The sequence below is a fragment of the Polypterus senegalus genome, chromosome 3 (assembly GCF_016835505.1).
Source record: "Polypterus senegalus isolate Bchr_013 chromosome 3, ASM1683550v1, whole genome shotgun sequence".
NCBI classification, from domain to species: Eukaryota; Metazoa; Chordata; class Cladistia; order Polypteriformes; family Polypteridae; genus Polypterus; species Polypterus senegalus.
Genome location: NC_053156.1, coordinates 183,858,192 through 183,883,845, shown reverse-complemented (window position 1 = coordinate 183,883,845; position 25,654 = coordinate 183,858,192). Strand labels below are relative to the sequence as shown.

At 38.4% G+C, this 25,654-nt stretch overlaps 1 protein-coding gene across 1 annotated transcript in view; it reads right to left on the bottom strand.

Moving 5' to 3' along the window:
* The window catches only part of LOC120526634 (kinesin-like protein KIF13B), a 655,733-nt gene that overhangs the window by 303,808 nt on the left and 326,271 nt on the right, over positions 1-25,654 (bottom strand). The window contains exon 18 of the mRNA XM_039749796.1: positions 5,183-5,308. Within this exon, the coding sequence (XP_039605730.1) occupies positions 5,183-5,308 (126 nt within the window). The remainder of the gene's footprint in view (positions 1-5,182; positions 5,309-25,654) is intronic.

Sequence of the window (25,654 nt, the reverse complement as noted above, 5' to 3'; positions counted from 1 at the left end):
TTAAGCCTTACATTCCAACCAAAGATATTTGTGTCGACTAAATAGAACTTGAAAAGATATATTTTTCGAATGTGATCGCGCAATTCAGATCGAGTTGACGCGCACTACATCGAGCTTTTGTGCTATTGTGGTTTCGCCTGCGTGCCTCAATAAGTCACCCTCCCCTCTTACTTTTTTTACTGTTCATCTAATGAATACACCGAGTATGGCTTTACCAAAGCAATCATTGATGGCGAATAAAGTATCTATTATTCATAAAGCTTCAATTAGTGATCTGTCTTTCTGTGTTAACCGCATATTTTTCATACGTCTCAAACCAAGGGGATGCGAGGGTAAAATGAATCGGGAAGCGCGTGTACATACTCAGTGCACCCCCTCTCGAATCGAACTTCGGGCGTCGGCGCTAGAGGCAAAGCCTCTACTATTGCGCCACGGCGTGTGGTTTGTCTATTTCAGAGTATGTAGATCGGGGTATATATATATATATATATATATATATATATATATATATATATATATATATACACCAGCGCTACATGGAGAAGTAGTGTGTTAAAGAAGTTATGAAAAAGAAACGGGAACATTTTAAAAATAACATAACATGATTGTCAATATACAATAATTGTTTTTTGAGTGTTATGAGTGTTGCTGTCATCAAGGATTTGATTATCATTATTTCTTTCAATCAGGTTCGTATTTGTACGATGTGTTGTGTTCAAGTTACATTCCGTGTTTGTCAATTGTTGTAAAGATAACAGGTTTCATTCATCGATTCATTTCTTACTGCATCAATAAACAGCTCGTCTTCCTCTTTATCTGAGAAGTGACACACTGCATGCGCGGGTTTTTTTTTACACTGTCTTCCTTTAGGGGGACATTGACTTTTTCCACCGTGTGCTTTGTTTCCGCAGTAGCTTCACTTATGAATATGCTTGTATGTATCACACGCTTCATATTTTTTAGCTGTCTTCTCAATTGTGTAATTCGGTTTTTGTTCAGCACTCTTTGGAACTGTTGCTTTTTGTCTGTGCACTACGTCAGTTCACGTAACTCCGCCTCCCACGGGCATCCAGCAGAAGTCTATTATAGTATATGGACGAAAAATTAAGTTCCAGTTATGACCATTATGCATAGAATTTCGAAATGAAACCTGCCCAACTTTTGTAAGTAAGCTGTAAGGAATGAGCCTGCCAAATTTCAGCCTTCGACCTACACGGGAAGTTGGAGAATTAGTGATGAGTCAGTGAGTGAGTGAGTCAGTGAGGGCTTTGTCTTTTATTAGTATAGATATAGATTGTTTAAACAATGTAAAACTTTTATCTGTATAATATAATAAGCATATTTTGCTGCATTTCATCTTAAAAATTATATAGTTACCACATGTAAATACGTGCTTTATAAAGTGGCTCAGGTTGTGCAATATTATAACTGTAGTGCAAGTTTGCAGTGAGATGATTGTACTAATAAGTGCAAACAGTTCTACAAGGAACACTTGATGGACTGATTGAGTGTGTTTATAGTTCTTGGGATGAAACTGTTTCTGAACCACGAGGTTCGTACAGGAAAGGTTTTGAAGCATTTGCCGTGTGAGAGCAGTTCAAATAGGCAGCATGGCTGAGGCAGCGTGTGCTTGATGCTGTATACCGATATTTCTCTTTCGAATCAGCTGCTCCGAGTGGTGCAGTGAGAGTAATATGCAAAAAGATGATCCGCTGTGGCAACCCTTAACGGGAGCAGCTGAAAGAAAAAAAGAAGGTACAGTGAGAGTAAAAACGCTAAAGCAGCTATGGTATTTGGAATAGTTTGGCCATTCCGTGGACCATTATATTGTTACAAGTTAATTACAATCAGATGCATTAAACTAATAAAAATATGTTTTTAATTTCAGAATATTTATAAAGCCGCTTCAGGGATGTGAATCTAAAAAAGAAAGGGAAAAAACACCAGAACAGTAGCACTGCTTTGATGCTGGGTGCCACCAGTCAGCAAAAACAAAGGCACAACTTGCGTAAGCCAGGGTATGAGCTACCGTGGAAATGTGCATTGGTTTACACCAAGTTTAGGTTTTATACATTGCGATTTGAAAGTGGAAGCAGGCTTACACAACATTTTAGTGTGTACGCACTGTTTATACATCAGGCCCCTGGTGTTTCCTGTTTTGCTATATGGTTGTGAGACATGGACGGTATCCAGTGACCTAAGACGAAGACTGGACTCCTTTAACACTATCTCTCTTCTGAGAATTCTTGGGTACTGCTGGTTTGACTTTTGTGTCGAACAAGCAGTTAATCATGGAGTCCCGAATGAGGCACATAACCTGCATTGTGAGGGAGAGTCAGTTACCGCACTACGGCCATGTGACGAGATTCTCTGAGGGTGATCCGGCTCAGAGGATCCTCACTGTAGGGGATCTAAGCAGCTGGACCAGGCTAAGGGGACACCCACATAACACCTGGCTGCAGCATATAGATGGTCATTTCCAGAAGGTAGGACTGGACCGTGCATCTGCCTTGGGGTTTGCCAACCAGGATCATCAGCTGTTTTATCGTGTGGTGGATGCAGTTTCCCCAACCTGACCTCACCAGTATTTAAATATGATACAGTATATAGAATGTACTGCTGACATGAGGTTACATATTGTGGTGTTAATAGTCTGAAGCTTGAGGACATTGAGATGGGATGTTATATTCAGACAAAAAAGCAACAACTTCCTTTATATTTTCGTGCTGCATGAAATCTACAAATTTTCAGCTCTTGCATTGTATTGTTAAGACAGACAAAGTTAGCAGTTCTTTCTGAGTGACCAAAAAAACTTTCCAATACCCTGCATTTGCTGAACCACCTAAAATTAATGTGAACAAGTAAATCACCAAATGTTGCACTAAGTCTGCCAGTAATAAGCAAAATAATGCTATGCTTCCAAATAATTGAAATTGAAAACTTTCATAACTGCTGTCTTAACTTCAGAGTATGGTTCTCCTAGACTGGCATACAAAACTATCTTGTGGATTATGCAGTGACAGGATATCAGGTCTGGGTGATGATCTTTCAAGCATTTCACCAATCTCTTCTCTTTTCTTGTAATGGATGGTGCTCTTCCAATAGCTATTGACACCGCAAGTTTCAAAGTAAATCTCTCTCTCTCTCTCTCTCAGTATCAGCATTATTGCTTTATAAAATTCTTCCCCTCTTGTGTGGCCATGAAAAGTTTTCAGACGTAAGATTTCCTTACAAAACGCTGCCTGTTTTTTATCATAAAATTTAACAAAGACAATAAATTGCACTTTCTCTGTGATGTTCGTTGATTTTCTTTTTTACTAGCATAATTCATTTGCTTAAGTAAATCTTCAGCAATTATTTCAGTTCATCTTGCTTCACTGGAATCTGAACAATGTATTTGACTTATTTTTTCTGTCATTTATCTTTTCGTTTTCTGTCAAGCATAACTTGTATCACTTCACTCAAAGCATTCTTTTACTATTGCAATACTGTAGACAGGAGTTTCTTATGCTTACCCAAGACCCACGCAATGTTTCAAATTTTTTTCTGGAAGAATGAAGGCATACACATACAAAATATGGAAAAAGTGATGTGCTATGAATACTGTCCGGATGCACTGTATGTACATGTGATTTCTCAGTTTTTTTATTTTTAATAAATTTGCAAAAACCTGAAGTAAACTTTTTTCATGTTGTCATTAGGGGGTGTTGTGTGTAGAATTCTGAGGAAAAAAATGAATTTAATCCATTTTGGAATAAGGCTGTAACCTAAAATGAGGAAAAAGTGATGCACTGTGAATACTTTCCGGATGCACTGTACATCGGACTTCCATACAACTCGGAGTCCTGCCATGTGCAAAAGTTCGCTGACGACACTGCTATCGTGGGCTGCATCAGGAGTGGGCATCAGGAGGAGTATAGGAACCTAATCAAGGACTTTGCGCAACTCAAACCACCTACAACTGAACACCACCAAAACCAAGGAGCATGTGGTGGATTTTAGGAGGCCCTGGCCCCTCATGGTCCCCGTGATCATCAGAGGTGACTGTGTGCAGACACTGCAGACCTATAAATACCTGGAAGTGCAGCTGGATGATAAATTGGACTGGACTTCCTATACTGATGCTCTGTGAAAGAGAGGACAGAGCCGACTATACTTCCTTTGAAGGCTGGTGTCCTTCAATTTCTGCAATAAGATGTTGCAGATGTTCTATCAGACGGTTGTGGAAAGCTCCCTCTTCCAAGCGGTGGTGTGCTGGGGAGGCAGCATAAAGAAGAGGGATGCCTCACGCCTGGACAAACTGGTGAGGAAGGCAGGCTCTATTGTAAGCACGGAGTTGGACAGTTTGACATCTGTGTCAGAACAACGGGCGTTGAAAAGGCTTCTGTCAATCATGGATAGTCCACTGTATCATCTCCAGACAGAGGAGCAGCTTCAGTGACAGACTGCTGTCACTTTCCTGCTCCACTGACAGACTGAGGACATCGTTCATCCCCCACACAATGTAACTCTTCAATTTCACCCGGGGGGTAAACATTAATACTATACAAGATTATAGACTGTTATACCTGCCTCGTACTCTGCACCCTGCATTTTTTAACTTGCACTGCATTTTTATCACTATTTAGTTAATATTGTTTTTATTAGTATGCTGCTGCTGGAGTATGTAAATTTCCCCTTGGGGATTAATAAAGTATCTGTCTATCTATCTATCTATCTATACTATGCTATGGTGAATAGTTCAATGAAATAACTCCCACTTTAAAGCACCGTAAATACTTTTTAAATAGTCAAAGGAAATGTTAACCACTATAGGATACAAATATCTGTCAGTATCCAGTATATTATCCAGTTTAACTGAGTCTCACAGATGCAAAAAAATGCCTGTAATACAATTACAACTTTTAGTAGGCCTATCTATAATTTATCAAATGAACCAAACAGATCAACTAAACTACTTTTAGGCACTAACTATTCTCTCTGTTTACATTTTATGAAAGATGATTCTTCCATATAAAGAATTACACATCTGATTTGTTCCAAACATGGAATGTGACAAGAGATAAAACAGTTTTCATAGAAAAGGTTTTTGGAGCTGGGGCATTTAGACAATGTCAAGTTAATATTAGTTTATAATAATTTAAAGTTCTGAATGTAATCGTTTGTAAACCAGAATACTCACCACACATACTAATGTTTTTTGTGGAGTTACATTCTCATCAGTATTTTCAGAAGTTTCTCCTCCAGCCAACCTTTCTTGCATATTTTCACTCACCCTGAACAGCTCCACATGTAGTCGTCCCACCATCTGCAAAGAAAACATTTTTAATCATTGAATAATCAAAATGTTAACAATATGAATGCAAACACCATAAAGCTCTTCAATAAACACTGAGATACTATTCCAAATTGAAAGGATGAAAATTTTAACAATATTAATAATGTCACGTTTTAATCAGAAATATAGTCAACCAGGTAGCAGAGAGCTGTGCCAGCAAAGCAGTAGGTCCAGATGGAGTATCGCCATGACTATTGAAGGCCTGTGCATTGGAGCTGGGGACTCCTCTACAGCACATCTTCAACCTGAGTCTGGAACAGAAGAGAGTCCGAAAGCTTTGGAAAACATCATGCATCACCCCAATCCCAAAGGTATCATGTCCTGGTGAGCTGAATGACTTCAGGCCTGTCGCCATGACGTCACATGTGATAAAGACCATGGAGCAGCTGCTGCTTCACCACTTGAGGCCACAGGTCCGCCATGCCATCGAACCCCTGCAGTTCGCATACAAGGAGAAGGAGGAAGTGGAGTATGCCATCATCTACATGCTGCACAGATCCCTCTCCCACTTGGACAGAGGCAGTGGTGCAGTAAGAATTATGTTTCTGAACTTCTCTAGCGCCTTCAACACCATCCAACCTCTGCTCCTTAGGGACAAGTTGACAGAGATGAGAGTAGATTCACACCTAGTGGCATGGATTGCGAACTCTTTTACAGACAGTCCTCAGTATGTGTGTCTCGGGAACTGCAGGTCTGACATTGTGGTCAGCAGCACAGGAGCGCCGCAGGGACTGTGCTTTCTCCGGTCCTGTTCAGCATATATACATCAGACTTCCAATAAAACTCAAAGTCCTGCCATGTGCAAAAGTTCACTGACGACACTGCTATCGTGGACTGCATCAGGAGTGGGCAGGAGGAGGAGTATAGGAACCTAATCAAGGACTTTGTGGTGCAACTCAAACCACCTACAACTGAACACCAGCAAAACCAAGGAGCTGGTGGTGGATTTTAGGAGGCCCAGGCCCAAGTCCCTCATGGACCTCGTGATCATCAGAGGTGACTGTGTGCAGACAGTGCAGACCTATAAATACATGGGAGTGAAGCTGGATGATAAATTGGACTGGACTGCCAATACTGATGCTCTGTGCAAGAGAGGACAGAGCCGACTATACTTCCTTAGAAGGCTGGTGTCCTAACAATAAATCAAAATTCTACGCGTAATGGTCATAACCGGAAGGTATTTTTCTCCATTTACTATAATGGAGTTGAGCTTGAAAGCCATGGGGGCGGAGTTTTGTTACATCATCACGCCTCCCACGTAATCACGTGAACTGACTGTCAACGCAATGCATAGAAAACCAGGAAGACCTCCAAAAAGCGCTGAAGAAAACATGCATTATATAATTGAGAAGGCAGCGAAACAATAAGAAGCGAGCGAGTGATATATACTACCATATTCATGAGTGCTGCTACTTCGGAAAGAAAGCAAGGTGAAAACCTAAACTTTAAATTAAGTTCATAGACAGGCTGCCGCTGGCGTTTCTGATGCCCACGGGTAATGCGGGATACAAGTTTAATGAGAGGACGCAGGATATAAACGAGAGTTTTGATCACTTTGTAACTAAGTTAAAATTGCAGGTGAAGGGGTGTGCTTATGCAAATTACGAGAGACTGTGTTTGTGGGGGATTGACAGTTAAGGCAGGTGGGGGAGTCACATCATCATCTCCCCTTCCATTTACCTAATATCGCTCTGAGCTGAGCTCCGCGGCTAATGCCGTCTTTCGAAACAACTTTGTCACACTGCCACCAAATACGCACAGAAAAATCCACAAGTTAATACACATGCTGTCTCTAGAGTTTCTCTACACTGAATCCTCCAGGCACTACTTACAAAAGGTTACATTGACAATCGTGTTACGTTATTTTTAAAATCTTTCCTTTTCTTACCACAAGCACAGCTGAGAAGCTTCGATGCATGTGCTCCATAACGCGTTAAAAAATAATGCATTTAATCACACTTTGCATTACAAGCAAAGGGGAACTTTTGTCAATGCACGATTTCCTGGTACAGCGATTACTTGGATCAGCGCATCCCTATTCATTTTACCCTTGCACCACCTTGGTTTGAGAAGTAGTATGAAAAATTATAAGGTTAACACAGAAAAACAGATCACCAATTCAAGCTTTATGAATAATCGATTCGCCATCAATAATTGTTTTGGTAAAGCCATACTCAGTGCAATCCTCCTTCCATTTTATAATTTTTCCGCCACTAGCCATGATTAAATGAACGGTAAAAAAGTAACGGCGAAGTGAGGGTGACTTATTTAGGCAGGCATATTTATCACAGCAACACTCATGACAATGTCAATCATGTTACGTTATTATTAAAATGTTTCCTTTTCTTTTTCATCACTTCTTTAACACACTACTTCTCCGTAGGCAGGTATTTTGCTAGGTATATATATATATATATATATATATATATATATATATATATATATATATATATATAAATGACCTCCAAAGAGCGCTGAGACTTTTGATATCGTGAACGTGTCTGCAAAAACTGGGGTCTCCTGCCCAGCGAAAGTCGAGCAGCCGGCGCTCGCGCATAGCTGTGCCGGCCTTTGAGATGCTGACTGCACTTCTGCCTTAAGTCAAAGTGAGCACTTTTAATTTTTTTCATCCTCCCTGTGATATATTGCCTAGTATTAGTTCATGCCAGTAGATGGTGCTGTTTGTTTCATGAATAATTCCAATAGGTTTATGTTTCTCTTGTTTTATGTTCTTGTTGAGTAATGCATGTTTGGCGCAGTTTTTTATAATATGTAGAGTTCAGAAGAATAAACCGATTATTTTCCAGGATACATATATCAAAGTGGAATTCACTTCAATACATAATAGTGGCGACCAGGATGGGATCTCAGTGAGTAATCCGGCGTGCTACTTACTGCAAAAAGAATCATAACTTAAATTCGGAAAAATAAATAAAATATATGAATGGCATTATTAGGCCACGTTGAGGAGTTTGACATTTCAAATCCGGCCTCATGGAATTTGTATGCAGAGAGACTGAACTTTTTTCTAGAAGCTAACAAAGTAACAGACGCTGCTCAGAAGCGAGCAGTGATGCTGAGTGTGATTGGAGGTAAAACGTTTGAAATTGTTAGGTCGCTCATCTCCCCTGCTAAACCCAGTGACAGGTCGTATCAGGAAATTGTAACATTGTTAAAAAATCATTTTGCACCCACCCCCTCAGAAACAGTTCAGCATTTTCATTTTAATAGGAGGAACCAAAAACCAGATGAAAGTATTGCAGCTTACATTGCAGAACTTCGAAGGCTGTCTGAAAACTGCAATTTTGGTAACAGTTTGGATTCCTTGCTGAGAGACAGACTTGTATGCGGGGTCAGAGATGAGGCTCTTCAGAAAATTAAATTTAACCTTTGCCTTAGCTCAGGAAGAAGCACTTGCATATGAGGCTGCATCAGTTAATTCAAAAGAAATACAGGAATCATTTATTAAATTGTGCACATCAGACACCCATCAGTTGCAAAATAAAAACTCAAAAGCAAAGTCTTATTTCTTACACTCAGACATTTTGGACTCCACTCAAGGAAATTGTAATAGTTGTGGGGGGAATCACAGACGTGACGTTTGTCGTTTCAGAGAAGCTGTGTGTCATAAATGTAAGCGTCGTGGGCATCTACAGAGAGTATGTCGCCAGGGGGCTTATCCAGTGAAAGGCAAGCCAGCAAGTGCAAGTTCATCTCACAAAGTAGAACAAAGAGGCAGTGCAGCTGCAGAGAGTTTTGAAGATGGATGTGATACAAGTGTCTATTCTGCAAAAATCATCAACAGTGTGGGAGATTGTACAACCAGACATAAGACATATACTCTTGTCACATTACAAGGAGTGCCATGCAGGATGGAAGTGGACTCAGTATGTGAGTATTCCTTAATCTCAGAGGAGACCTACCACACATTATGGCCAAGGAATGCTCCTCCTATTGTACCCTGTGATATTCAACTTGTGGATTATAACAAACAAAATGTTACCGTGTTGGGTGCCTGCTCAGTAAAGGTACATTATAGGAAGGACAGGGGTTATTTACGCCTTATTATTGTTAAGGGACAAAAGGCCAGTCTACTTGGTGGAGAGTGGTTTAATCCCTTAGGTATTCAGTTAACAGGAATACACAGCCTTGCCCCAGACCCAATACAGTCAGTCCTGAACGATTTTAGTTGTGTGTTTGAAGAGGGTTTGGGCAAATTTAAGGGTGCACCAGTTGTTTTTCAGTTGGACCCCAATGTAGCACCCATACGTTTAAAACCAAGACCTGTTGCTTTTGCTCTCCGCCCCAAAATAGAAATAGAGCTCGACCGTCTAGTGAAGCAGGGTGCACTAGTTTCAGTAACTCATCCCATTTGGGCCACTCCTATTGTTCCTGTATTAAAACCAAATGGTGAGGTTCGAATATGTGCTGACTACAAATCCACAATTAATAAGGCATTACAGGAGCACCCATACCAGATTCCATCCATCAATCAGATACTTACTACATTAGCAAAAGGAAGAGTTTTTGCAAAACTAGACCTGGCACAAGCATATCAACAATTGCCAGTGGATGATGCAGCTGCTGATGCACAGACCATAATTACTCACAAAGGTGCATTCAGAGTTACTCGCCTGCAGTATGGGGTTTGTACTGCTCCAGGGATTTTTCAGAAATTGATGGATGACATCCTTTCACGCTTTCTGGGAGTGGTTCCTTATTTTGATGATATTTTAATTGGAGCAGAGACTGTGCAAGCCTTAGCTGAAAAGCTGTGTTTAGTACTACAACGATTTGCAGATGTAGGCTTGAGGCTAAAAAAAGACAAATGTGTATTTGGTGTACCAAGTGTAGAGTTCCTAGGGTTCAGAGTTGATGCTGAAGGAATTCATCCAACTACCACAAAAGTTAAAGCGATCCATGAGGCTCCAACACCAAGTAATAAACAGGAGCTGCAAGCATTTCTGGGACTGCTAAACTTTTATCATTCATTTCTAAAAGATAAGGCCACTGTGGCAGAGCCACTTCACAGACTGTTGGATAAAAATACCGTTTGGAAATGGTCCGACACCCATGAGACAGCTTTCAATGAAGTAAAAAAGTTGCTATCATCAGACAGTATTTTAGTGCATTATGACTTGGAGAAACCACTTAATTTCACCTGTGATGCTTCCCCCTATGGAGTAGGAGCTGTTCTGAGCCACACAGTAAGTGGTGGTCATGAAGCTCCAATTGCATATTACTCGAGGACTATGACCAATACAGAAAGAAATTATTCACAAATTGATAAAGAAGCACTGGGTATCATTGCAGGAGTTAAAAAATTTCATGATTACCTATATGGTAGGAGTTTTACAATCATCACAGACCACAAACCATTATTGGGGCTGTTTAAGGGAAATGGGCTTACACCACAAATAATTTCACCTCGCATGCTCAGGTGGTCATTACTGTTAAATGCATATGACTATGAACTTCAGTATGCCCAGGAAAAAATTAATAATGCGGATGCATTAAGCCGTTTACCCCTCAGGACCCCAGAATTTGAAATTCCTCCAGTATCGGAAGTTCTTATGCTAGAATCTATCTCCAGACCCCCTTTGCAGGCATCTGATATTGCATGCATGACGACAGCGGATCCAGTGTTAGCCCGTGTACTGAACTGGGTGTGGAAGGGGTGGCCGAAAGAAAAATTAGGGGAGGACTTCAAGCCATTTGAAAGGCGTCAGCATGAGCTGTCTTCATACAGGGGATGTCTTCTTTGGGGAAACAGAGTAATAATTCCACAGAAGGCACAAACTTTAGTGCTCGCTGCTCTACATGAAGGTCATCCTGGTATGGTAAATATGAAAGCACTTGCCAGAAGCTATGTGTGGTGACTACAGGATATAGTCCAGCAGAACTATTGATGAACAGGAAACTTAAAACATGCTTAGATCGTCTCCACCCAGATCTAGTGTCAGATTTGCAAAGAAAGAAGGAGTCGCAGTTTTGTAAAGTTACACACAGTCCAACACGGCAGTTTAAAGCAGGGGATAGTGTGTTTGCAAGAAATTATGCAACAGGGCCTCGGTGGATGCCAGCAATGGTAGTGAGAGCTATGGGGTCAGTATCTTACAAGGTTAAGACAGATGATGGCCGAATATTTATGAGACACATCGACCAACATAGAGGGCGAGTAATTAACTCAATGCCTCAAGAGACTGAGAGCCACTTGGAAAATCATGAGGAGTGCAATAACACACAGCCAGCTACGCCCCAACAATCAGATGATGATAATTCCATGACACCTGATCAGATTCAGGAGCCCACTGAAGTTACCCCAAATGAGGGCCTGTCAGATGTTGAACTTGAGCATCCTAAAAGAATAACTCGCCAGCCAGCTTATCTAAAGGATTATGTTATCTAGGGGGGAGGAATGTGATATATTGCCTAGTATTAGTTCATGCCAGTAGATGGCGCTGTTTGTTTCATGAATAATTCCAATAGGTTTTGTTTCTCTTGTTTTATGTTCTTGTTGATTAATGCATGTTTGGCGCAGTTTTTTATAATATGTAGAGTTCAGAAGAATAAACCGATTATTTTCCAGAATATATATATCAAAGTGGAATTCACTTCAATACATAATACTCCCCATGAGCTATAGACCAGACAAGTGCAAACATGGGACTCCTTTTCTACACCGCGGCAAACTAATATTAAGGTGATTCGCACTTTCTTTTCAACGTATACGATTATGAGGTTGTCAGCTCGGATTATGAAGACACGCACACGAGTGGAGGACTGACAGTGCCATCACAGCCGATTAATGCCAGGGACGTCTCACCAGTCTACACAAGACCCACCGCGACTGTCCCCAAAAGGCGATCATAACATCAGCGAACACATCTCTCTATACTATACAGTATAAAAGAAAAAGGAAACTTTCCTTTCTTTACACCTTTTATCCCAAACCAAAGCCTTTCTCTCTTAACACTGCAGAGGACACAAAACTAATTTTCTTTAATTGCTGGTAATGCCGGTAAGGCACATTACCAGAGGCAGAAATTTGAACGTTCACATAGAAAATGTAATTTCTATACCATACCCGTCGTGTAGCGCCTTTCAAAAGGGATCTACTACCGAGAGATGATCCATATACATTTTAGCTGCTCTTAGTACTACTTACCTGTTGTGTTACACAGTCTTTAAAATGTAGTTTACCCGCAACCACTCCAGTAGTGCTCAATCTACCTGTACTTCTTAAAACGTTAATGTTTTACTGTTTAATAACTTATAGACTATATTTTATTATTTTTCCCTTGCGCTCAGTGACCAAAGCTATACACACACACATATAGACACATACATATATATACACATATATATATACCTGTGTGTATGTTTGTGTATATATATATATATATATACACACACATATATAATTTGTGTGTGTGTATGTATGTATGTGTGTATATATCATGTAGATAGGTATGTATATATATGTCTATATGTACTGTATATATATATATATATATATAGATATGTATATATGTATATAGCTATGAAGATATGTATGTGTATATATATATATATATATATATATATATATATATACATACATACATACATACATATATATATATATATACATATATATGTAGACTCAAACCCATTATGACAGCAGCAATCCAAGCTGTGAGAAAACAGTAAAAAGGAGGCGTGTCAGACGGCGTGGTACATTTTCTGATGCAGCTAGACGAAAACAACTTCGTGACGCTGCTGCCAAATACACAAAACAATTTGACAATCGTGTTACATTATTTTTAAAATGTTTCCTTTTATTTTTCATAACTTCTTTAACACATGACATCGCTATGGCGCTGGTATTTTACTATATATATATATATATATATATATATATATATATATATATATATATATATATATATATATCACAGCAACACTCATAACAGTGACAAAACAATTAAATTGACAATCATGTTACGTTATTTTCAAAATGTTTCCTTTTGTTTCTCTTTCCTTCTTTAACACACTACTTCTCCGCTGCCAAGCTGGTATTTTGCTATATATATATATAGATATATATAGATATATATATAGATATATATATAGATATATATATAGATATATATATATATATATATAAATATGAGAACAACACTCATATCAATGACAAAACAATTACATTAACAATCATGTTACGTTATTTTTAAATTTTTTCCTTTTCTTTTTCATACCTTCTTTAACACACTACTTCTCCGCTGCAAAGCGCGGGTATTCTGCTAGTCTAATTATATGCAGATGACATGGTACTGTATATATCAGACCAAGAAAATTCTGTGCCTGCAGTCTTAGCAGCACTCAACAATTTCAAAAGATCTCTGGTCTCAGAATTAATCTGAATAAAAGTGTACTCTTTCCAGTGAACTCTCAAGCATATAATATTAGATTAGATACCCTACCTTTTATCATTGCAGAACAGTTTAAATACCTCGGGGTACACATTACAAGTACAGTGGGATGCAAAAGTTTGGGCAACCTTGTTAATAGTCATTATTTTCCTGTATAAATCGTTGGTTGTTACGATAAAACATGTCAGTTAAATATATCATATATGAGACACAGACAGTGATATTTGAGAAGTGAAATGAAGTTTATTGGATTTACAGAAAGTGTGCAATAATTGTTCAAACAAAATCAGGCAGGTGCATAAATTTGGGCACCACAAAAAAGAAATGAAATCAATATTTAGTAGATCCACCTTTTGTAGAAATTACAGCCTCTAAACGCTTCCTGTAGGTTCCAATGAGAGTCTGGATTGTGGTTGAAGGTATTTTGGACCATTTCTCTTTACAAAACATCTCTAGTTCATTTAGGTTTGATGGCTTCCGAGCATGGACAGCTCTCTTTAACTCACACCACAGATTTTCAATTATATTTATGTCTGGGGACTGAGATGGCCATTCCAGAATGTTGTACTTGTTCCTCTGCATGAATGCCTTAGAGGATTTTGAGCAGTGTTTCGGGTCGTTGTCTTGTTGAAAGATCCAGCCCTGGCGCAGCTAAAGCTTTGTCACTGATTCCTGGACATTGGTCTCCAGAATCTGCTGATACTGAGTGGAATCCATGCGTCCCTCAACTTTGACAAGATTCCCAGTCCCTGCATTGGGCACACAGCCCCACAGCATGATGGAACCACCACCATATTTTACTGTAGGTAGCAGGTGTTTTTCTTGGAATGCTGTGTTCTTTTTCCTCCATGCATAACGCCCCTTGTTATGCCCAAATAACTCAATTTTAGTTTCATCAGTACACAGCACCTTATTCCAAAATGAAGCTGGCTTGTCCAAATGTGCTTGAGCATACCTCAAGCGGCTCTGTTTGTGCTGTGGGCGGAGAAAAGGCTTCCTCTGCATCACTCTCGCATACAGCAACTCCTTGTGTAAAGTGCACTGAATGGTTGAACGATGCACAGTGACTCCATCTGCTGCAAGATGATGTAGTAGGTCTTTGGTGCTGGTCTGTGGGTTGACTCTGACTGTTCTCACCATTCGTCGCTTCTGTCTATCTGAAATCTTTCTTGGTCTGCCACTTCGAGCCTTAACTTAAACCGAGCCTGTGGTCTTCCATTTCCTTAATATGTTCCTAACTGTGGAAACAGACAGCTTAAATCTCTGGGACAGCTTTCTGTATCCTTCCCCTAAACCATGATGGTGAACAATCTTTGTCTTCAGGTCATTTGAGAGTTGTTTTGTGACCCCCATGTTGCTACTCATCAGAGAAAATTAAAGGAGGAGGGAAACTTACAATTGACCCCCTTAAATACTCTTTCTCATTATAGGATTCACCTGTGTATGTAGGTCAGGGGTCACTGAGCTTACCAAGCCAATTTGAGTTCCAATAATTAGTTCTAAAAGTTTTGGAATCAATAAAATGACAACGGTGCCCAAATTTATGCACCTGCCTGATTTTGTTTGAACAATTATTGCACACTTTCTGTAAATCCAATAAACTTCATTTCATTTCTCAAATATCACTGTGTGTGTCTCCTATATGATATATTTAACTGACATTTTTTATCGTAACAACCAACGATTTATACAGGAAAATAATGACTATTAACAAGGTTGCCCAAACTTTTGCATCCCACTGTAAACATAAAGCTCTATATCAACAAAATTTCACCGTCTGCATGGAAAAAATTAAACAAGACTTGCATAGATGGTCAACCCTTCATCTCACACTAGCTGGAAGAATTAACACTGTTAAGATGAATATTCTTCCTAAACTCCTTTTTTATTTCAAAACATCCCAATATACATTAATAAATCATTCTTTAGGCAATTAGATTCAACAATAACCTCATTTATTTGGAATTCAAAACATCCACGCATCAAAAGAGCGACCTTAGAAAGACAAAAGGCAGAAGGCGGCATGGCTCTACCTAACTTCCAGTTTTATTACTGGGCAACAAATAATAGGCGATAAGAACCTGGACACAAATAGAAGAACATACACAGGCTTGAACCGCAATAGAAGTAAAACCCTGCAGTACTTCTTTGTACTCCTTGCTCTGTGCTCCAATAAACACATGCTATCGGCAATATACAAATAACCCAATTGTGCTCAACTCACTTAGAATCTGGAACCAATGTAGAAAGCATTTTAAGATGGAGAAGCTTCTATCTGTGGCACCTCTGCAAGAGAACCACCTCTTACAACCTTCACAAACATATGCAGTTTTTAATATCTGGAAAAAATTTGGAATTAACTTGCTTAGAGATCTTTGTATAGACGTATTTGCATCCTATGAACAATTACATTCCAAATTTAACATTCCAGCTACACATTTCTTTCACTATCTTCAAATCAGAAACTTTGTTAAACAAAACTTTCCAAATTTTCCTCATCTTGCACCCTCATCCATGCTAGAAAAAATATTGCTCAATTTCAAGGACTTAGACTCCATCTCTACAATATATAAAATCATTTTACAATCCCTCCCTTTCAAAGATCCAAGAGGACACTGGGAAAAAGATCTCTCAATTAATGTATCAGAAAAAGAGTGGAAAGTAGCAATGCAGAGAATTCACTCGAGCTTCATATGCACAAAGCATACAATTATACAACTTAAAATTCTATATCGAGCACATCTGTCTCGACTAAAACTCTCCAAAATGTTTCCAGGGCATGATCCAAACTGCGAACATTGCAACCAAGCCCCAGCCTCACTAGGTCACATGTTCTGGGCCTGCACCAAATTAACATCATTCTGGACAAAAATTTTTAATTACCTTTCAGATAGCCTTGGACTCACAATCCCTCCTAACCCATTAACAGCTGTGTTTGGTGTTCTTCCAGATGGGTTTAAAGTGGAGAAAGACAAACAAATTGTGATTGCACTCACTACACTTTTGGCACGCAGACTTATTCTGATAAAATGGAAGAATCCAAACTCTCCTCTTAAGTCAGTGGGAAACCGATGTGTTATATTATTTGAAGTTGGAAAAAATCAAATACTCAGAGGATCGGTACAGACTTTTTTCAAAACATGGCAGGATCTAATCAGTAATATTTTAAAATAAGTTCATAAAGCACAAAGAATTTATTAATTTAGGTATGTTTACAAGCCGTTTAGCTTGCTCTCTCTTTAAGGGGTGGGGATCGATCTGTTCTTAACTTAATTTTTCTTTTTGTAAAAACTTGATTGCTTTGTATGGATTGTAATAAAATTAAAAAAAAAAAAAAAAGAAAAAGACAGTACTGCTGCAATAAATTATTTTATCAAAGGTCGCACATAGTGCTGCAAGCATTTTGCGTGAGGAATGAACAATCACTGCGCCACCATGTTCCAATGTTTAATAACATGCTTTAACTCCTATCATCATGAAAAAGATATCAAGTATACATCTCAGTATTTTAATTATTCAGAAAGCTGTAATATTACGAATGTAATGGATTCTGTGTCCTGTCAGAGGAAAAGAAAGAGCGGAAGCACGTAGTTATTCACACACATAGAACAACACATACAAAACAAGGCATTTAACGTGCTACATAAGTTACGATGGTATTTGAGAAACTAGTAAATTAAACATTTTAAAGATAAACTATGTGATTAAAGTGGAAATTTTGAGATTAAAGTTCACATTTCATGCTTTTTTTCCCCACCGTGTGCCTTTTTTTTCTCTGTACCCTAATAAGCTTTCATATGGCACTCGGACAGTGGGCTACGACTCGCCTTTTCACGGCCTTTTCGGGTACTATGCAACTTTGTGAACTTGAGCTTTCGAGTTTCTCCAACACTATGTCAGTAGTACATATAGACAGCAAAAGAGGTGTGAATTTGATTGATGACTTTAAGCCCCGCCCCAAATATGATGGATGACATTAGGCCCCGTCCCAAAATATGATTTATGAAATATGAAAATATGAAATATGAAAATATGAATATATAAAAATATGATTTATGAAAATATGAAAATATAAATATATGAAAATATAATTTATGTAAATATAAAACTATAAAAGTATGAAAATGTATTTATAAGCTATAAACTTAGGACACGTGGGTTTATTTTATAAACATTAGGTTTAAAATAAATATTGTGAAATTAAATATACACTTATCTTGCAGTCATAGCTATGCCTATGTGTAACTTTCTGAAAATATTCACACCCCCCGCGCTTATAAACTCACGACCTCATTTTATAAACATTAGATTCAAAATTAATATTAATTAATTAAATACAGTACACACATTTCTTACCATCATAGCTATGTGTAAACTTTCTGAAAATATTCACAGACCCGCGCTAAGATATAAACTCACGGCCACATTTTATAAGCACTAGATTCAAAACTGATATTATAAAATTAAATATACACTTATCCTGCGTGCAAAGCGCATATGTACGACTACATAAAAACGCTATAAAATATTCACACAACCGCTCTAAGTTATAAACTAATAGTAAGAAAATAAATATACTGTAATATCCCTTCCCAGAGAGGCAAGTGGTAGTAAATTATCAAATAAAAGAAATAATCAATGGTTTTTATTCACTTTCCTTCTTACTTCAACAAGCTGACAACCACAACATAGTCAGGACAAAGAAAAACACGCACCACTAAAAACCCTACCCCCATACAAGAAAATAAATATACAATTTTCTAAAAACGATATGGACTCTCTGCTCTAAGTTGTAAGATCACGGCACAGCCATATCTAAAAGCGATTTTCACCCCCCTCTAAGTTATAAGTTCACGACAAGCGTCATTATCTTTCCTACACAGCCATAACTGAAATATTCAACTCCTCAAACCAGACTAAGTTGTATGATCACGACACAGCCATAACTAAAAACGATTTTCACTCCCCCCTCTAAGTTATAAGTTCACGACAAGTGTCTTTATTTGATAAGCACTTATCTTTCCTGCACAGCCATAACTAAAATGATGTTCACCCCCAGCCACCTCAAACCAAACTAAGATCACGGCACAGCCATAACTAAAAGCGATTTTCACTCTCCCCTCTAAGTTATAAACTAATAGTAAGAAAATAATTATACAATTTTCTAAAAACGTTATAAGCTGCATTAGAATGAAAAGCAAGAATATACATGGCCACTCCTAATGCCTGCGCGCCTCTTTGTAAATTTCACCGGTTCAAAAAGACTCGTTTTTCAATTACATTACCTCGAATCGAATGCCAAATATGATCGATCACGGCCTGTCTCTCCCCACAGGGAGTCGGCGCCTTTCATGTTATCAATTAACAAAAGTCTTAATCTAATTTAATTAAACGTGTTCTATTTTTTTTATATCATAAAGTAAAATATTTATTCTCACCCCGAATTAAATCGATTAAGAATATATACACTCCTTCTGATTTTTACTAAAATTCTTAACACGCTTTTCAGCACTGTCTCTGCGAACACCCCACTAAAATTAAATATACCATTTTCTAAAAACGATAGGGACTCTCTGCTCTAAGTTATAAGTTAACAACACGCGTCTTTATTTGACAAGCACTTATCTTTCCTGCACAGCCATAACTAAAATGATGTTCACCCCAGCCACCTCAAACCAAACTAAGATCACGGCACAGCCATAACCAAAAGTGATTTTCACTCACCCTCTAAGTTATAAGTTCACAACAAGAGTCTTTATCTTTCCTGCACAGCCATAACTAAAATGCTATTTACCCCCAGCCCCCTCAAACTAAGTTATAACTAAAAACTATTTTCACTTTCCCTCTAAGTTATAAGTTCACCACAAGCGTCTTTATTTGATTAGCACTAGATTCAAAACTAATATTAAATATACAGTACACTTATCCTGCATGTAAAGCCATGCATATGTGTGACTTTCTAAAAAATATTCACTCCTAAAGTTCTAAGTTATAAACTCACCATACACGGCCTCTTTTTATAAACTTTAAGAAATTAGATACAGTATATACACGTCTTGCCGTTATACTGTAGCTATGTGTAACCTTCTGAAAATATTCACAGAATATGAATGGTGAACTGGGTACTATGTAGACCAGCGGTGGAAAAGATACTCGGCAGAATGTTTGGTAAAATGATGTTACTGTCAAGTAGTACAGTTATGAATGTGATTTGCAAGGGTGAGAAAAATATTGTCTTTGACAAAATTGCCGTCAGAATTGCATTGAGCAGGAGTAACTGTACTACTTGACAGTAACATCATTTTACCAAACATTCTGCCGAGTATCTTTTCCACCGCTGGTCTACATAGTACCCAGTTCTAAATTGTACAACTGTAGGATTGTAAACTACACATAGAGGTGCCATATCTCGTGAGGTGTAGTGCCAGAGCGTTAATCTTTTAATCTGATAAACAGACTGGGATGGGTATGTTACTGTACTCATTGACTATTTGTGAAATTAGCTTCATTAGGTTCTGAAAAGAAATGCACTCAATATATGTATAAAAGAAAAACATCGCTGAACTTCCGTTATTCAAGTGTCGTATTTCTAGGCCTAGCTGCCGTGTGGTGTGGCTTTTAATTATTTATTTATGTCATGCACAAATCTATCTAAAAGGCGCCAGCAATGTTTTTTAAGATTTACAGATTATTTTCCTGCTCTGTTGTTATGCATGCGAGTTGCCTCCATCAAGTGTCTCTCACCTCTCCACACCAACCAGATTGCCGTGTTAACGGCCACTTCCCTCTCATGCAGGCAAGCAGAAACCGGCTGGATAAGAGTGTGCACCTTACATTTGGAACAGAGGACATGAAGTAACCATGCAGAGGTGGAGGGAGAAGGGATTTTCTGTTTCCAGTGGAACAGCAGAGGAGAGGCAAATCGTTCCATTAACAGGAATGGGCTACAGTTTGCTTGGTGGATGTGAAAATGCTATGATATTGGCCGAAAGAAGAAGCACTAACTGACCGCTCTGCAGTCTGGCAACCTTGTACTAGGAGCAAGTTGGAAGGCCGTTGTGTGTATGTCAGGAACAGGACATCAGCAGCAATGCATTGTATATGACTGGGAAGCAGCACCTGTCATTAAGGCTGTCTACTCACTTACAGCAGAGATAAACGTGTCCCTGCTTCATCATCCTCCTTCACGCATACTTTCTCTAACTCTCTCTCAGGATGAACATGGGATGTTGTCAAAGCTCGGAGGAAAAGGAGGCCGCTCGGCGTTCTCGCAGAATCGACCGACACCTGCGCTCTGAGAGTCAGCGGCAATGCCGTGAGATCAAGCTTCTTCTCCTTGGCACCAGCAATTCAGGAAAAAGCACTATAGTGAAGCATATGAAGATAATCCACAATGGTGGCTTTAACTTGGAGGCCTGCAAGGAGTACAAGCCCTTGACTCCCTGACAAGAATCATAAGAGCCCTGGCAACCCTCAAATTTGAGATTCACAACCCTGACAGAGCCTATGATGCTGTTTGCACTGACTGGTCCTGCTGAGAGCAAAGGGGTTCATGAAGAGGCTCTGGGGTTGACCCAGGTTTCCAAGAGTGCTTCTGTTGCTCCAATGAATGCCACTTGGAGGATAACACGGCTTACTATCTTAATGACCTTGATCGCATTTCTGCGGTTGACTATATCCCCAACCATTGAAGACATTCTCCAGTCCTGAGACATGACAACGGGGATCGTAGAAAACAAGTTTACCTTTAAAGAGCTGACATTCAAAATGGTAGACGTGGGTGGACAGTGCTCCGAACGAAAAAGTGGGTTCACTGTTTTGAAGGGGTCAGTGGCTATCACCTTAAGCTGTATGCCGATAATCAAACGGTAAGTACAATGGCTTTCATTTGTTTATCCTGGGTGTCTCACCAACTTCCTCCTGACAAAACTCAGACTGCTTGAAGAGCAAAATTTCCAGTAAATGCAGATAGTTTAGTGGAGGCCCACAGTGACAAAGCTTTGGGACAGGGCTTTCTATATTTTTCCCTGACTTTACATGATACACTAGAACTTCTGATTCCCCAGGTACTTTTGGCATGCTACATAATGCAGAAGGCAAAAACATCTGATTAGCATCAAATTTTCTTTACACCAAGGTTGTACGCATTTAGCTCGGATTGATTAATCCGGGAAAGGAAATTTTAGGCTTGCTCAGACTGAATCTGGGTGTAATATGAAAACAGTATTAATAAACAGTGGCTTGGGTTTTCTTTATCAGGATCATTTGAATAAGCCACAACCATCCATACATTTTCAGGATGTGGTATCAGAACCTGTTCCTGCAGTTTTGGGGAAAACTATTCTAAATCAGACTTACATTGCATAAACATAACCAACATGTGGAGGACCCAACCTTTTAAGTACATACGTTCATTTGTGAACATGATTAATTCAAGGCCAGCGTCAGGCATAAGGTCTGGCATGCCACCTACTATATTTAGGGCTCCTGGCATTGCAGGAAACAGGGCCAATTTAGAGCTCGTAATTAACCAGATTTACATGTTTTTGTGAAAAACCAGCAGAAAGCCCATGTGGCTAGAGAGAGAACATGTAAACATTATACAAATAGGGCAGTACTGCTACCTTCTTTCCCCCATGGTTAGACTTCAAAAAATTCACTTTCCTCAACATGGTAAAAGTGCACAAACTGACATATTTACAGTCAACAAGATTTAAGAGAGACTCTGATACATTTTATAAATCCATCATTTGTTTTTTGGCTAAATGTTATCAATGCAGAATGGCCGCTGTATTGGTAAATTGTTATTTTATGCATATTTTAATCTGGGCCATTTTGCAAATTTTCGTTTAATCCCTTTAACATTCCACACTTTTTTAATGTGGGCTTCCCTTAATGCATGGCAAAAATTACAACCAGGATCCTGTAGCATTTGAAAGTGTTACTACATCTGTAGTGGCCATAATTTGTAATACTTTGTAATACCTTGTTGACCTGAATATGGCATTCTCTCAGATCTATTCGGTGGTTTGCCAGAATTGTGCTAATTAGAGATATTATTAGGATAAGATGACAATTACCACCAAAAATATAGTGTACTTTAAACATAACATTTAAGACATATCTTCTTAGAGACAGAAAATGCTATGTTAAAGAAAGGTTAAAAGTAAATAAAGTGTTAAAGCTTAGGCACCAAAATGTGACCAATAACATACAATCCAGCAAAAGGATGGAGTGATAATAGCTTGAATCTAAATGACAATGCATTTAGGGTTAAATTGTTATTTACTAACAATGAGGCGGGCATTTCCCTAAAGCCTGACCACACCAACAGAGAGACAGTAAGCATGCCATTAACTGTATAGTGCACTGCAGCATGGGGTTGTCAAAAGCCGTCACACGCCACGGTAATGTAGAAAAGGCGTGGCTTTACAGTTGGGGTGCACACGTTCTGTACATTTTTTGTTTTAACATTTCGCTTTATGCCTCTAGTGATTTTTTGTGACTTCAGCATTATAGGGTCAAGTTGAATATGAATGATATCAATTGGAAAGGGCTTAAATCATGTAAACGTTATGTTTTACCGAGAGATCGTTTCTTAGGTAGCCACGTGTATTTTAAAGTTGATATAAATGGGTATACATGCAAACCATATGAAACTAGATCAATTTTGACATTTACACGATTAACGCGGCTGAAATACAGTATCGGAAAGAGCTGTGTTTGTACTCGGCATATAAATAACTTTTTACCAAGTACCATAGACAGCGAGAAACCGCTGTGCTCAACGTGGAGGTTTTTAATAACTTTTCTCGCGAGCTTTTAAAGTTCATTGTGCATTTTGGTATATAAGACAGAATCGTTAGTAGGAAGTAGTTCATCTAATAATATTGTTCTTAGACAATAGGTATTTAAAAATTAAGGCTTTGACATTTAGCCGATTAACGAGTTAACAAAGAGCAGGGTCTTATGAATTTTAAAAGGCATCTTATATTCTCAAACCCCTTTGAATGATGTAGGGTTGATTTAATAATCGTATGATTTTCCGATTTCATTAAATAAAAAGCATGAATTGTTAAAATAAATATTTTAACACTAAAGTTTGTTTCCCAAGCGTTTAAAATTGGCGGTCAAATGTGTTAGCCTTGCAGGGGGCTTTGTGGTTCTTGCTATTGATCAACTGAAGTTTAACACCAGAGGTATCCATGTTCTGTGAAAGAAAGTTTGTTCCCCATTTAAAATTGGTGGCCAAATGTGGTTGCATGGCAGGGTGCTTCGTGGTTCTCGCTATTGATCAACTGAAGTTTAATACCAGAGGTATCCATGTTCTGTGAAAGAAAGTTTATTTCCCCGGATTTATAAAAGGAGGCACACTTGCGAGTAAGTGAATATTTCACTTTATAGAGTTTTTAAGTCTTTTTGTCTTTTAAGTCGTTTTTATGTCTTTTAAATTTTTGAGACAGTTACAGCTACGCAGAACTATGCATGACTAAAAAGCATGAAAAGTGTTTAAAAATGAGGTCGTGTGTCGTGAGTTTATATCTTAGCGCGGGTCTGTGAATATTTTCAGAAGGTTACACATAGCTACAGTATAACGGCAAGACGTGTATATACTGTATCTAATTTCTTAAAGTTTATAAAAAGAGGCCGTGTATGGTGAGTTTATAACTTAGAACTTTAGGAGTGAATATTTTTTAGAAAGTCACACATATGCATGGCTTTACATGCAGGATAAGTGTACTGTATATTTAATATTAGTTTTGAATCTAGTGCTAATCAAATAAAGACGCTTGTGGTGAACTTATAACTTAGAGGGAAAGTGAAAATAGTTTTTAGTTATAACTTAGTTTGAGGGGGCTGGGGGTGAATAGCATTTTATTTATGGCTGTGCAAGAAAGATTAAGACTCTTGTTGTGAACTTATAACTTAGAGGGGGAGTGAAAATCTCTTTTAGTTATGGCTGTGCCGTGATCTTAGTTTGGTTTGAGGTGGCTGGGGTGAACATCATTTTAGTTATGGTTGTGCAGGAAAGATAAGTGCTTGTCAAATAAAGACGCGTGTCGTTAACTTATAACTTAGAGCAGAGAGTCCCTATCGTTTTTAGAAAATTGTATATTTAATTTTAGTGGGGTGTTCGCAGAGACAGTGCTGAAAAGCGTGTTAAGAATTTTAGTAAAAATCAGAAGGAGTGTACAGTATATATTCTTAATCGCTTTGATTCGGGGTGAGAATAAATATTTTACTTTATGATATAAAAAAAAATGGAACACATTTAATTAAATTAGATTAAGACTTTTGTTAATTGATAACATGAAAGGCGGCGACTCCCTGTGGGGAGAGACAGGCCGTGATCGATCATATTTGGCGCATTCCGAAGGGGGAGCTACGTAATTGAAAAACGAGTCTTTTTGAACCGGTGAAATTTACAAAGAGGCGCGCAGGCATTAGGAGTGGCCATGTATTTTCTTGCTTTTCATTGTAATGCAGCTTATAACGATTTTAGAAAATTGTATATTTATTTTCTTACTATTAGTTTATAACTTAGAGGGGAGAGTGAAAACCGTTTTTAGTTAAGGCTGTGTCGTGATCTTACAACTTAGTCTGGTTTGAGGGGGTGAATATTTCAGTTATGGCTGTGTAGGAAAGATAAAGACGCTTGTCATGACCTTATAACTTGGGGTGAAAATTGCTTTTAGATATGGCTGGGCCGTGATCTTACAACTTAGAGCAGAGAGTCCATATCGTTTTTAGAAAATTGTATATTTATTTTCTTGTATAGGTGTAGGGTTTTTAGTGGTGCGTGTTTTTCTTTGTCCTGACTACGTTGTGGTTGTCAGCTTGTTGAAGTAAGAAGGAAAGTGAATAAAAACCATTGATTAGTTCTTTTATTTGATAATTTACT